The sequence below is a fragment of the Struthio camelus genome, chromosome 1 (assembly GCF_040807025.1).
Source record: "Struthio camelus isolate bStrCam1 chromosome 1, bStrCam1.hap1, whole genome shotgun sequence".
Classification (NCBI taxonomy): domain Eukaryota; kingdom Metazoa; phylum Chordata; class Aves; order Struthioniformes; family Struthionidae; genus Struthio; species Struthio camelus.
Window position 1 is genome coordinate 76,220,641 of NC_090942.1, and position 13,646 is coordinate 76,234,286.

Below are 13,646 nucleotides of genomic sequence, written 5' to 3' on the forward strand. Positions count from 1 at the left end.
TGAGGAAAATGAAGATGTTGCTTGACTGCACGTGCTCTTTTAAAAATAAATACTCTGCTACTTTAGAATGGCTGTTTCAATGCACAAACCTAAGAGGGTAGTTACAACTTGCCATAATATTGCAGTTCAGCCACAAATAGGGCAGGTGTTTATGGCTTGCACCAATGAAATACTGCTACAGAAATGACCACAATAAATCAGCCCACCTTTTTCTGCCACGTAAAATAATGACGACACCAAAGTTGTCCCAGATGGAAGTTTCTATAGCCTGACTGATGGAACATCCCCAGCCCTAGATGTTGAAGACTCTCCATCTATGAAATAGATTAGAACAGGTGGGTACCTCGTCTAGCTCTTTCTAACCAAGGTAGAGCTGCCTTATTATAAATAAATATTATGAAGGCTTGTTTCTTGATTATTTCAGACTTGCAGGCAAAAACTCGCATAAAGCAGTACATCTAACTTTAGCTATGACCCCACTCTTCATATTTGTATCTCTTAACAGATGCTCTGACCTTGGAAACCTCATGCCCGAATAACCCTCCTGTGCCCGTCTGGCGTCCCCCCTGTAAGTGGAGCTCTGGCAGCTGCACGTTTGAGAACTGCAGTCTGGGACAGGGGTCCGCTCTGGATGTGACATCAATTTCGTGGAAGTAAGAGGGCAGAATAACCTCTTTTGGGGTGAAGGACAGAGGAGTTCGTGTGACATAGCAGGTGCCAGGGGAAAGATTCATCCCCAGCACATGCTGAGTTCAGCACTGAACTTTTTATACCCACTTTGGGGGATATAAAAATACTGGGCACTGAACAGTCAGCTCTTGGTATTTCTGGGTAACACTTTGTTTCTTAAAGAATCTGTATTTCACAACGTTAATGTTTTACTGACGTTCCTGGTTCAATCACCTGCCAAACATGGTGATGGTGTTCCCATTTCTTGCTGGAGAACTGAGGCATAAGGTAGGCATTCTTGTGGCTATCTTTAGTATTTAACTCAAAACTGACATTCACATTTAGAAGCCAAAACCCTATTAACTTTGAGGACTCAAAGTTTTTTTGCAGAGTTTAGGACAGGAGCGTTTAAATCTTGCCTATCAGGCTGCCTTCTTAAACTTTTCAAATAGAGACTGAAGTGTTTAAGATGATGAGAGATCCCTAGTGGTTGTAGGTGAATACTTAGAAAGATAGATGAGGATGCTGAAGAGGCAGAAGAAGGTAGCGTGCAGTAAAAGTCTTGGCAGCTCTTGAAGCTTTTGCCACTGATTTTTTCCATAGGGCTGGACAGGCTGGAGGAGGCTGGGAGAAGGATTAGTGTTGGTTCTTGCTGTTTGGGGGAGGAGGGACTGTGGTGAATTTCTATTTCTCTGGGAGACCAGCTGTCTGAGTATATAAATAACGGTGAATTCAGTTGTTATGTGCTTAAGGAAAAAAGGCAATATATTTCAGTGTTGCTTGGGCAATATGCAAATAAAGTGTGTATTGCCAGGTGGAAAATATGCTCTGCTGGTAACTGTACTGATGCAGATCTTCCTGTTTCCATTACAACGATGGACTCTTCACTTGTTGAGGTGAGTGCTGTCGCTGACACCCCAGATGTGGTTTTGAATGGCTTCAAGGGTTTAGTGCTTTACAAAGAACCAGATTCTGAGCAGCTATAAATTGGCACTGCTCCAAGGTGAATGGAGCAGGTGTCAGTCAGCAGGGTGCTGCGATACCTTTTTTTGATATGGGGAACCCCTTCCTTTTGGGTCTGCAGCTACAGTATTCCTGAAGTGTGCCCAAGTGTCTTGATGTTCATGTCTGTCTGAGTCATGATGGTAGCTGAGGAATATTTTAAATATGGCTCTAAGGCTTGAGCCAGTGCTGCCTCTGCAGTAATAATCAGCTCTGCTGGAGAAGTCTGATTGACTTCACTCTTTCTATCCACCTGTAAGAAACCACAGGATGTTTTACTTGTGAATGCTGCCTTTCTGTGCACTTTTTTCCACGGCTACCATGTAACAGCTGGGGGGGAAAAAGAAAAACAAAACCAAAAAAAACCTTACTGTTGCTGTTTAAAGACCCTCCCTCAGCTGACATGCTCACTGCTGGATTGGATCCTGCATCTATCGGCATGCTCCGTCCTAGGGTTGAGCTGTTGGTCAGCTGGCCAAGCCATTGCTCAGCATGTGCAGTCCTCCTTTGCTCTCAGCACTGGTGTTCACTGTGGAAATCCATTCTTCACCCAGCCTCTCAGGCGTATTTTGAACCGGCTTTACAAACTCCGGTACTGGTGCTGCTGGTGGTGATAAGAGACTACGGAGTCACTGGTTTCCATGAACCTGGAAATAACCTTTTCAATACCAATAAGCAGGCACCCTGGCTGGCGCACAACTGCAGTGGTCGCCCAGTCATGGCAGCAAAGGTAAAAAGTAAGAGTGATGAGGACTGTCTGTGGTTACAGCACACTGCTCAGTAAGGGGTAAGGCAGGTGTAGGAAGTACTTGCTTGCGCTGCTGCTTCTGAAGCTGCCTTAAAAAGGAAACAGTCAAGGGCTCTTGCTTTACCCAGTGCTTCTGGAAAGTGACAGCCTTGAAAAGCTCCTTGAAATGCCCATGCTTGATAGTGTGGAAGCTTTCCGTAATTCCAGCTGGGCTCAGAAATGTCCTTGTCCTTTTTCATTTTTTTCATTTTTTCCCCCTCCCTCCTTCTATAATCCCTCCACATGTGAATATTGTGGAGGGGAAAATGAAAATATTAAAGCTTGTCCCAAAGAGAAGGAAAACAGGCTGCATCCATTATCTAGTCTAAAAACTGTGACGTGCAGCAAAATTTGAATATCCTTGTTTAATAGGAAAAGTCTCCCTAGGCTTCCTACCACACTGTGGTTGCAGATGTGTTTGATCAGATCAAGCCCTTCAGCATGTAAGTAACTCGGGTTATTTCATCAAAGTGTTATCATTGTAGGAGTTATAGGGCTGTTAAATAAGGGAGTTCTTGTGACAGCCAGGTGAGGACTGGGCTTTTTTATAGCTGGTTCAATTTACAATTGTAAAAGTTATTTAAAAAAAAATGCTAGATCTTCAAAATATTGATGCTTGTTCAGGGGAACTTATACAAGATTCTTACCAAAGTTTCTCTGCTATGTGAAATGATCCAAGGATCCCCTAATCTAAGGGATGGAGGGGAAAAGTGATTAGGATTCTGCTGCATGATCTTAACTGATGCAATCCTTTTACTAGGAGGAAGGACCCTCTGAAATCAAGTTTCATTAGCAAATCTAGAACATGGATTGTTTTTCTTGAGCATACCCCCCACAATCCAGCAGAGTAGCTCATGATGCTAATAGCTAGTATAGGGTTTTAAAAACCAGATTGAAGATTTTTCCTTCGTTGCAAACAGAAATCACTGATGGTGTGATTACCTGCAAAAGGAGAGAGAGAGCTTGTAGAATAATACCTGTTGCTTTGTTCAGTTCTGTGTTCAGTGATTTTTTTTTTGAGGGGATGGAAGTTGGGGGAACATGTTTCTTCTATCTCTTTTTAGTTTGTTTTCATTCCTATATGCTACTTGTCTTTCCGTCTCTCCTTCCCTAATATTCCTTTGGTCCTAAAGGCCTGAACAAGGCAAATGCAACGCTGTACTTCCTTCAGCTTAATAAAGAATTCAAATAAGAATAAAAATAGCCTGGATTTGCATTAGAGGAAACATCCGGCTGGTGGGTGCAAGGCTCAGTGAGTGCAGATGACCTCTGATGCGGGGGAGAAGGAAAGAGAAAGCACTCGCTGATGCTGGGAGCAGCCAGCGCTCTCCGACGTGTCCAGTGCCTTGGTTACCCACTTTTCAGCTTTGTTGGTAGCCTGCTTTTTCACTGCATAAGCACCTCTTTTCTAAGCCCTCTGAGGGCATGGTGTACCAGAACATGGATGACCACTCGTTAACTCACTGATGTGATTTTGTTTTTTGGGAGGAGGGGGACTTCCCCCCCCCCCCACCTTCTCCCTCTCCCCTGGAAATGGTTTTGAATGCTTGCTATGAAGGAAGACACCCAGAACTGGTTAGGCCCAGACCTTCTCTGTTTGAAGACAGGGTTTTCCCTCCCCCTTTTCAGCTGCAGGTGTTCTTCATCACAAGTCCTTACTGAGTTAGCCCTTTAAACCTCCATTTCACCTTGTATTTAATGTTTGCTGGCAGTAAGCATAGAAATAATCACTGGATGTTATAAAGGGAGAGAATCTGTCACTTGAACAAGTAAACTGGAATTATTTGGGGGAGAGGAGGAGGATTTCCTTCCCAGCACGTTGATACACTTAAGAGGATGTTGTCAGGTTGAAAACTGTACTGCAGCAAGTAAAGGAACACAAGCAAAACTACTTATAAGCCTTTAACCACGGAAATCCTGAAGGCCTGAAGCCTTCTGAAATGGCTAGGTGATTGCTATATGTAATATTAAAAATGAGGGTCCTCCAAAAACAAATGCTGACATGTGCGATGCAGCATGCAAGTTTCTTGTGTTCCAAATCATCTGTTCAGTCAAAGCCATTGACAGTAATGCTTTTAACTACCTAAATGGGTCATATATCTACAGCTGTGTGAAACTCCGTGAACCCCACTTGCTGTAGCTCAAGACCTTGAAAACAGGTTAAAAATGCAAATTAAGTTTACATTTACCTCTATGCAGAGCATTATGATAGAAAGGTTGTATGTTAACACATATTTTGTCTTTTGAAAATGTATGTCAGAAATGAAACATGATGTTAGGAACCGAAATTTCTCAGAAATACCATATTTAGAAATAAAAGATTTCTGCAGAAACAGTTATCACTCCTAACTGGTATCATGCTATCACTTGGGTGATGATACCATGTTCAGCTGCATTTTATGTGTGCTGGTGGTGTTACAGACTTAACAGATGAATCTGTAGCCCTTTATCATCTAGTTTTTCTCTGCTGAAATATTCAGGTACAGTTGAAGGAATTATTAAAACCCTGACACACAAATTTTCTACTCACAAAGCAACCCTTTTCCTGATACTAACTCTTCTCCCTTTCCTTTAAGGCGGACAGTGCGGAGCCATCAATACCAGTGAGTCTGATCCTATCCAGGTCAGGTTTTGTGCAATTTCTTAAAAGCCTCTTTCTAGATCATATAAGACATGTAAGTAACTGAAAAAGAATTTTGTTCTGGCAGTGATCACTTAATATCACCCAAAGAAGTTCTTACATCCTCTTCAGAAAGCATCACACCAGTAACAGGTGAGCCCTAGACTGGGGCACAGAGATCTGTGAGCTTTGTGCTGAAAGCCTTGAAATAGATGCCGTCAGGCCTGTGCGTTTCCTGACCAATAAGTGCTCTTTCTGTTGCCTCATGCTATAGACTGTCTTGTTATGGAGGAAAAATCACCTGAGCGCTCGCATGCAAAAGAGGAAGATGTGCCAATTTCTGTAGCAATGGAGAAAATTAGTGATAAGAATCCAGCTGGTACTATATCAGGTACAGTGACTGCTGCAGCCACACAGGGCATTCATACAATGAGGAAACGTTTGCTTCCAACACATCTTTGAAGTGAGGAAGTTGAAAAAGAAAAATAACTTAATGACAGCTCACGAATTTCTGTTGTTGGAAACACCTGGGCCTGCAATTGCTCCTGAGGCTCGTGAGCAGGCATAAGATTCTGCCTGTTTGCAGGAGGCTGGTGTCCTGCAACACTGCAAAAGATAAACATGAAATAACTTTAGTGAAGTCCTGAGGCTTACTCAGCTGGCTGAACATTGAGCTGGTACTAACCTCCATGCAATTTTGGGAGGAGAGAGAGAATATTTTCATGGGTTTTGAAAAGTTTGGAGACAGGTAATTAGGCTAAGCAGCATTTCCCTTTTCTTCTCTTTCAAAACCGATGCTCAGAACAGGGGAAGCTGGGATGGGTCAGGAGGGGAGATGAGGACAGAGACTTTTGTGGATGCTTCTGTCTTTCCCAACGGCCATATACAGCCAGAAAATTATTCTTACTAGATCTGATAGTGCTTCTCTCTTACTGAAAAAATAAAAGCAAAACTGAAGTACGTGTATTGAGCTATTTTTAGAAGAGCTGATCTGAGTAAGCAGTACAGAATATGAGAGGATGCTTGTTTGTAACCACCTTGTTAACCTTCACCTAAATATAAAATTGTTGTCATTACTTCCTGTTTGTTTTTGTTTCTTTCTTTAGTACTAATCTTCCTGAAGTCTAATTCAGTCCCCTGACTTAAATATATTTTCTTTCTACTAATTTGCCTCTGCAGTCAATTTTCATATGTGGTACGGGCACCTTTGGCAGGGAGGAAGCAGATATGCAAAACAGACCAGAGTGCATCCAAACAGCTTTGAAGTCTGCGATCCTGCTCCCTGTTGTATGCCACCAAATAGGAAGTGTTTCTAGTATCAGTATTAGAGTGGAGTTATGGATGAACATACACTTTTTAATAGCACTATACAATGCCTTCTCAGAGTGCTTAGGGTCCAGGTCAGATATGTAGGGCTGCTGTGAAAATCAGCAGCAACAAAAGGGAGCAGTAGGAAAAGGGTACTGTTAATGTAAAGGATGAAAAGAGAAAGCGCTTCTAATCTGAAACTTTGTGTTTTTCCCTCTTGCTGCTGTTTCTTTGGCCTGTGTTTGTGTATGTATGTCTAGATAAACAAATAAAAAACCTTCTAGATGCTCTAAAAGGTATACAAAGCTACCAGAGTTACTGCTACAGGAGAAAACAATGCGAGTCTTGGAGATTTTCTTCAGTTTCTGAAATATTTTCCTTTTTTCTTTTTTAAATAACTGTCTTTTTTGGGAGGTTACTTTTCTCTGCTTTAAAGTTTTTATAAATTTTAGATACTTGAAAATTTGTGTTGAATTTGGGTTGGCATCATCAGTTGCTGAACTTAACAGTTCATTACCACTGAACTTTGAGCAAAAAGAGTTCTTTTGTTGGCTCTATTAGCACCCTAATAGTCCTTTTTAAGGTACAAAGGGACAACGCAAGTGTTGGAACATGTCTGAAGCCCCTCTTCAAGCATCACGACTACCTGCTTTTTGAATCTTGGTTATACTGGAGCTCCTCAGTAAGAGTAGCTACAGTAGCATCTGTTTTTTGACTTCTTCCATGCTGGGGACATTCAATGAAGAGAATTACAAACACTCATTCCTCCTGTTGTTTTGGGCATGCAAATTTTTATTTATTTATTTACCTCACACATTCCTGCCCTTCTAGAAGTCAAAAAAACAGTTAAGCTATCTCTTCAAACAAACAAAAACCTGCTGTTAGCAAAAGTATGGAAACTTGTTCATCCAAGTTAGTATTGTGGTAACACTTGCAATTCAGCTAGAGCAACTACAGCCAGAATGAACATTATCACTATAGATATGTAGCACTACTTATTGTCATTTATCAAGCTAAAATATTGTATTATCACACTTCTTCCTTCATACCTTTGTGGTGTTCTTTGCTTAATGCCCTCTCTTTATAATTGCTGCAACTTATTTTAGACCTCTTGGTCAATGGCTATGCCTAGCACGTTGGGCATTGGTGCATTGGAGGCTCTTTTTTTTTTTTTGGCTTTATTTTTATTGTTACATTTGGTTTCTGAAATGTTTCTTCCAGGAACGGATCTGACCAAGAAGGAATTCTGCCCTGTGACTGAAGAACACAAAACATCTCAAAACGTTTTGAAGCAAGGCCTGGTAAGAGTGTTGGTCATACCAAAATGCCCAACTCCTTTGCCTGAGCAGTGACAAAGAGCAATGCTGCAGGAGGGGAGAGGGCCCCTCCTGTGCTTTCTGTGGTTGTAGTCTTGACATAATTGCTCTTTGTGCTTTTAGGAGACAGACCAGGAAAAGGAAAGCAATAAGAAGCAGAGTGAGGAAGTACCAGCTGTGGTTCCCAGTAGAAAAGGTAGGAGGTTCTGGCTGAACACACTTGCATAACTCTTTGGAGCACATGCCTTGGTCACCTCCATCAAGAGCTGTGTAAAGTGGTCTAGAGAGCTGTTTGGGTACATCAATTATTACAGAGTGTGTGTGTGTCTGCGTGTGGGTTTTACTGGGGGGAATCGTAGCTGCAGTCAGAAATCAAAATGGGTGAGAAGCGGAGGAAGGGAACGCTGAGATGTTATCATGCAAAAACCTGCTGCTTCGACTCCTACGGATACTAATCTAACCAGCTTCATCCTCCTCCAGATAGGAGGTAGAATTCCTTAGGAGCTGCTAAGAAGTTAAGATATCTGAAGCTGAGTACTGGCGTGCCTGCCCTCCCCCAAAGCTTTATAAAAGCAACTTTCTATTTGTTAGCTGCGGTGTGGGGTGATGTGATATACACAAGCAGGGAGTTGTTTCTACTGAACTACATTTGGACATCTCCATTCTTATAGCCACCTCACCTCTTGCTTTTGGAGTTCAGTAAAAGCTAGTGATGTAGTAAGTTGTGTGACAACCTGAACCTGTGGGCAGGGAACTTAAACTAAAACCTGTAAGTAATTGTTCCTGAACTAATTAGCTGCTAGTTGAAGCCAAATAATAATCGACTTCTGGACTTTTATTTAAGTGATGCTGCTGTACTATCTTACTGATGTTCTAGCCCTAATATACTCTGAGGTATACAAATTGTTTTTACTGGCAAGAGCTTGACCCAGGGAATCTTAAGTGACTTCTACTGAGGCTTCACAGATTTCTACAAACTGTTTGGGGGTTTTTGCTTTCTCATTTTTGTCTGAAAACTTTTTTTTTCCACTTCTCAGGGAGCTCACCCACTATAGGTGGCATTAAAGGAGATAAAACAAAGCAAAATGACCCGTAAGTGTGTTTTGGCTTTCAATGATCACCTGCATATATAATTTAAAGCTGCTGTCTGTTACATAATTGTTCCTTCTTATTCTACAGTGACTCTCCTAATGAGAAAGAGGTGGAGGTAAGTCTCAGCTGCTTCTATTCTTAAAAGCTTTGGACAACAGGAAGATCTTGTAGAAAAGCCCTGATTAATATCTAGTTCTATATAGAAGAATGATGCTGAGTAGCTTGAACTGGATGGATTTAAGTTGGCTTCTGAAGTCTACCTTTCAGAGCACTGTTGGTATCAATGATAACCTGTCACATTCAAATGAAATTTTTGAAGGATAAAATAGATAGAAGTGGAAATCTGTAAAAATGACCGAAATATTTGTCACTACAGAAACATTTGTTTGCAAGTGTTGAAGGAGTATAGTTGTGACCTCATCCCAGGTAGAATGTGCTGATTTAAGACAATTTTGTCTAAGAACACAGATGGCACGCTGCACACTGCAGCGTCCTGTTCTGACTGTGGAAGGTTTCCTCAGTCGCTGCAGGTGGGAGGACTGGCACAAATGCTGGCTTTGGGGTGGAACGTCTGCTGCTAGGGATGTAGGCCTCCTATAACTGTATAGGGTATATTCCCAAATGTACACAAATCTGCTTAACAGACTTCTGCATCACTTGGTCTGTTCTGATATCTCTTCCTTTTCTACAACAGGCTGAATTTCTGAGGTTGTCTTTAGGTTTTAAGTGTGACTTGTTTACCTTGGACAAGAGAGTGAGGCTTGAAGAAAGATCCCGAGATCTGGCTGAAGAAAATTTGAAACAGGAGATCACAAATGGCCTAAAGTTGCTAGAGGTTAGCACTGGCTGAGGCCGGTAGGGTGGATTGAATGAATGACTGTCAAAGTGTCTCTTTTAAATATAACTTTGTTTTTAAGGTTTTCTTTTATTTTTATATATATATATATACATTTACTTATTTATTACAAGCAAATGTGAATTAACTTAAGTGATGCACTTCAAATGCTAAATCCCTCTCACATATTTTAAGGCGATGCTAAATCCCTCTCACACATTAGCCTTCTTCATCTAAACATATTGCATGTCCAGGCAGTAGGGAATTTTTCTTTTGCACAGATGTCTGGAAAGGACCTGTGTATTCAGTTGTGTGTTATGCTAGGTAAACCAAAGTCTCTGCCCTTTGGAGGTCTGTATCAAGTTACAGTGACTGAGGATGTCAGATGCTGATCCTGTGACTGTGTGGGCCTGGAAGAAATGCCTTAGTGTCATCATTTGGGTTCACCTTTCCTTCTCTACTAATTGCTCTCATTGTTATCTTTTTGTCTTACCAATATGCCTCCTAGGCTTTAGTTCCTTTGTGTGAAGAAGATAACCAAGCCCAGGAGATAATTAAGAAGTTGCAGAAAAGCTTGCAGTTCCTTAGCCAGTATGCAGCCCGTGTCGCCAGTAGAGCAGAGATGTTAGGAGCTATTAATCAGGTAACTGCTTCCATGTAAATATATTCCATACAAAGTTAAAGGCTTCTAGATGTAAAAGGATAGTGTTGGCTGTTGTCAGGCTTCAGATTCCAGAACTAGGTTTGGAGATCTTGGTATATAACACAGACTGACCAGTACAGCACAGTTCTGGCTTTTTCTTCTCACATCACTGCTTGCATTATTACTACTTGGGAATCCTAGGCACTGTGAGAGTAGGATAGGACTGTGTTGTACTAGCATAGTACAAAAACACACAAAACAAAAATAAGGTCCTGATAAAAGACTTTTGCAGGAGAGGGACGTACGCAGTAGACAGTACAAAAAACAATACAGTGATAGTAGTTTCAATGCACTAATGATAATTCTCTGCCTTATGGAAGGGTTTGTTATAGGTTTTGGAGAATTCTAGTAAGCCAAATATATTGAAACTTACAGAGATCTGCTCAAACATTATTATGTGCAATTGTGTATAATGCAGAACACCAGCAGGAAAATATGACTTGGCAACACTAGTAAATGTGTGGTGGCGTCTGAGAGTGTAGATGACAGAATGAGATGATGAGGAGTTGCAAAGGCTTGGAAAATGAAAATTGTAACCTGTGCTAGAATAAGGGGAATCACTGGAGAAAGGCAAGGACCTTTGTAACCGGGGCATACATTAAGAGAGAGGTTGCGGAAAAACTTTGAAGGGGTGGACAAAATGAGGATGTTGGAGCATCATGATGCAGGATAAGTAAATGGTCGGGGTGGAGGGGAATCTTAAAATCTACATGTCATGCGGTTCCTCAAAGAGCTGCTCTTTTTTCCTGCTGCTGAGTTGCACTCACTCCATTAGGAGAGCCGTGTCAGCAAGGCTGTGGAAGTAATGATTCAACACGTGGAAAACTTGAAGCGCATGTACACAAAAGAGCATGCTGAACTTGAGGAGCTGAAACAGGTCCTGCTCCAGAATGAAAGATCGTTTAGTTCTCTTGGAGATCGAGGTAACTAGGAAAAACTACTTAGCTTTCTGTCCTCCTAGGGTTTGCCAGACAGACTCTTGTCTAATTGAAGCTCAATGTCATACATGGGATGGGTTGTATGACTGTTCTCTCTCCTTTTCTAAAAATAGAGAAGAAATCGGCAATATGCTAATAGTACTAGAAACAACTCTCTGAAGTTAGACTTGTACGTAAACTGTCATGAACCTCTGCTGGGGGGTGGGGAAGAAAAATATTGCAAATATGCAGTAGAGGTCTGGCTTTTAGAGTAGTGCAGAATGTGTGACAATAATCTTGCTCCTTATGAGTGATAAATTTGGGTGCATGCTCATACTGGAGCTTTTCCCCTGGCTATTTCTTGGTATCTGAGTCTTGATTCCTGTGAACTGTTCTTACAGATGCTTCCTGCTCCCTTTTCTAGATAGGAATCACAGACACTGTAAGTGCAGGTGCTCTGAATTTTACCCTTTAAGCAGATGGTACAGCGATCAGGTTTTCAGATAATGCTGTGTGCCTGCAGTTTTGCCAGGAGAAGTATTAGATCCTTCTGTAGAACAGGGCACGTATTTTAAAAACAGAGCGATCTTAAAGACATACCAGTAATATCCTCTCAGGAGTGTTCTCCCTGCTATCCCTTCCTTTTCAGCTACAAGCTGCTGCATTGTATAAGAGATTAGCCCTTAACAGGATGTTGACTTGGTAATAGTAGAATATACTTAAGGATAGCAACAGAAATTAATCCCTGCAGAGGATATACATAATGCATGGATACTATCAACTCAGCTAATGAAATAAAAAGTTTTTCTCTGAAATCTCATTTCTGCTTTTTTAGAGTATTTGGAGGTACTTTCTGCTTAAACAGATAATGCAAAAAAAAAAAAAAAAAAAAAAAAAACCCAGACCTTTAATTGCAGGTAAAGCTCACTGCTTTTCAATTTTCATTCCTTTCAAAACTTCTCATGTTTGATCTTTTCACAGATGAATCTACAAACAAAAAACTACCAAATTCTTTTAACTTCAAGGTATGGCCCTACAGCTTAACATAAAATCTTAAGTGAGTTCTTTAACTTTGTGCTTTTTATGTGCCTTGTCATGTTCTGGTACTCTGTGGCATGTACTGGACTTAATGGGTTTTCTTCGCCCATTAAAATACGGGCTGATCTCATCCCACATGAGAATGTATTTTCAGCAAACTTCCCCCCCCCCCCCCCCCAAACAGAGAATGGCGTATGGTCCCACTTACAGTAGCTGAAGTCTTCACAGAAGCCAAAATGGTTATCCTCTCATGTAGTGGTTAAGAAATATTGTTCACATGTGGTTCTTTCTGGTGTTTCAGAGGATGAATTCAGCATAGTGAGCTGAAAATAGATGGGAGCAAGTCAAACTGACCGTAGGAACTTGTGAGCATCGTTATGTGAATTTGGACACTTTAATTTTGGCATTTTCTAGAAGCTGTGCAACCAGAATCCCTTTAGATTGTTAGGAAGGGGAAAAAAATATTAGCGTGAAAAGATATTGCTTTAAAGAATGTGGTTTGAGCTGTGTTTATAGTTTTAATTTGTGTGTCACTTTTTGAACTTAGTCCTAACAGCTAGTTTTTATACAGTTTGTACAAAAACAGATAGTATTTTGTGATCAGTGAGTAACTGAGTCATTCCCTAATAGAGTCAGTAATGCCTCTTATTTGTATAGCCATCATCATCCCTACGAAGAGTTAGCATTGCAGCATTGCCTAGGAGTGCTGGAAATGCAGGTATTGGGTTGCCACTGGTAAGTAAGGGCTCTCAAATGGTGAGGCAGTTTTACCTTCTCAAAACTGGCTTGGCTTAAATGTGAAAATGCAAATGCAGTTAAGTGTGTTAAACCGCTTCTCTAGGCCCAGCTAAATGAAACTGATGGAGACGAAAGGAGTGACAAGTTCAACAGGAGATCAAGCAGTTGGTAAAGTTGCTTGGCTTTGTCTTTGAACAGGATTAAATATTTTTCAGCTCAAACTATGCCTGTATTAAGCAGCTTAGGAAGTATCTTGAGGTATAATACTACTTAGGCTATACCTTTCCCATTAGTTTCACATGTTTAAGTGGGTAAAAGTTTTGGTGACTAAATGTTACAGTGTTTCTTGTTTTTTGTTTGCTTTTGTTCTTTTAATTAAGATAGCAGATAGCAGATGCTAAGAGATAGCAAAAAAAAAAAAAAATTGCCTTGACTGTCTTGCAGTCCAATTAAAATATCAAAAAAAAAAAACCTACCAGTGCCAGCTGCCTAGGGTGTTTTTTTATTTTTTCAAAAAACAAAACAAAACAAACGCACTAATTTCAGGCAAACAACTCAATGTATCTCCAAAACCTAAATATGTAGGCTGCTGCCGCCGAATGTCTCATTTCCTGCTGAATG

At 40.9% G+C, this 13,646-nt stretch overlaps 1 protein-coding gene across 1 annotated transcript in view; it reads left to right on the forward strand.

Annotated features, from left to right (window-relative positions):
* IRAG2 (inositol 1,4,5-triphosphate receptor associated 2) overlaps positions 1–13,646 on the forward strand; it is a 38,941-nt gene that overhangs the window by 23,717 nt on the left and 1,578 nt on the right. The window contains exons 22-36 of the mRNA XM_068949873.1: positions 506–653; positions 1,484–1,565; positions 5,035–5,081; positions 5,167–5,231; positions 5,353–5,469; positions 7,608–7,687; positions 7,826–7,898; positions 8,740–8,794; positions 8,882–8,909; positions 9,489–9,629; positions 10,138–10,272; positions 11,108–11,255; positions 12,231–12,274; positions 12,945–13,022; positions 13,129–13,193. Coding sequence (XP_068805974.1) covers positions 506–653; positions 1,484–1,565; positions 5,035–5,081; positions 5,167–5,231; positions 5,353–5,469; positions 7,608–7,687; positions 7,826–7,898; positions 8,740–8,794; positions 8,882–8,909; positions 9,489–9,629; positions 10,138–10,272; positions 11,108–11,255; positions 12,231–12,274; positions 12,945–13,022; positions 13,129–13,193 — 1,306 coding nt within the window. The remainder of the gene's footprint in view (positions 1–505; positions 654–1,483; positions 1,566–5,034; positions 5,082–5,166; positions 5,232–5,352; positions 5,470–7,607; positions 7,688–7,825; positions 7,899–8,739; positions 8,795–8,881; positions 8,910–9,488; positions 9,630–10,137; positions 10,273–11,107; positions 11,256–12,230; positions 12,275–12,944; positions 13,023–13,128; positions 13,194–13,646) is intronic.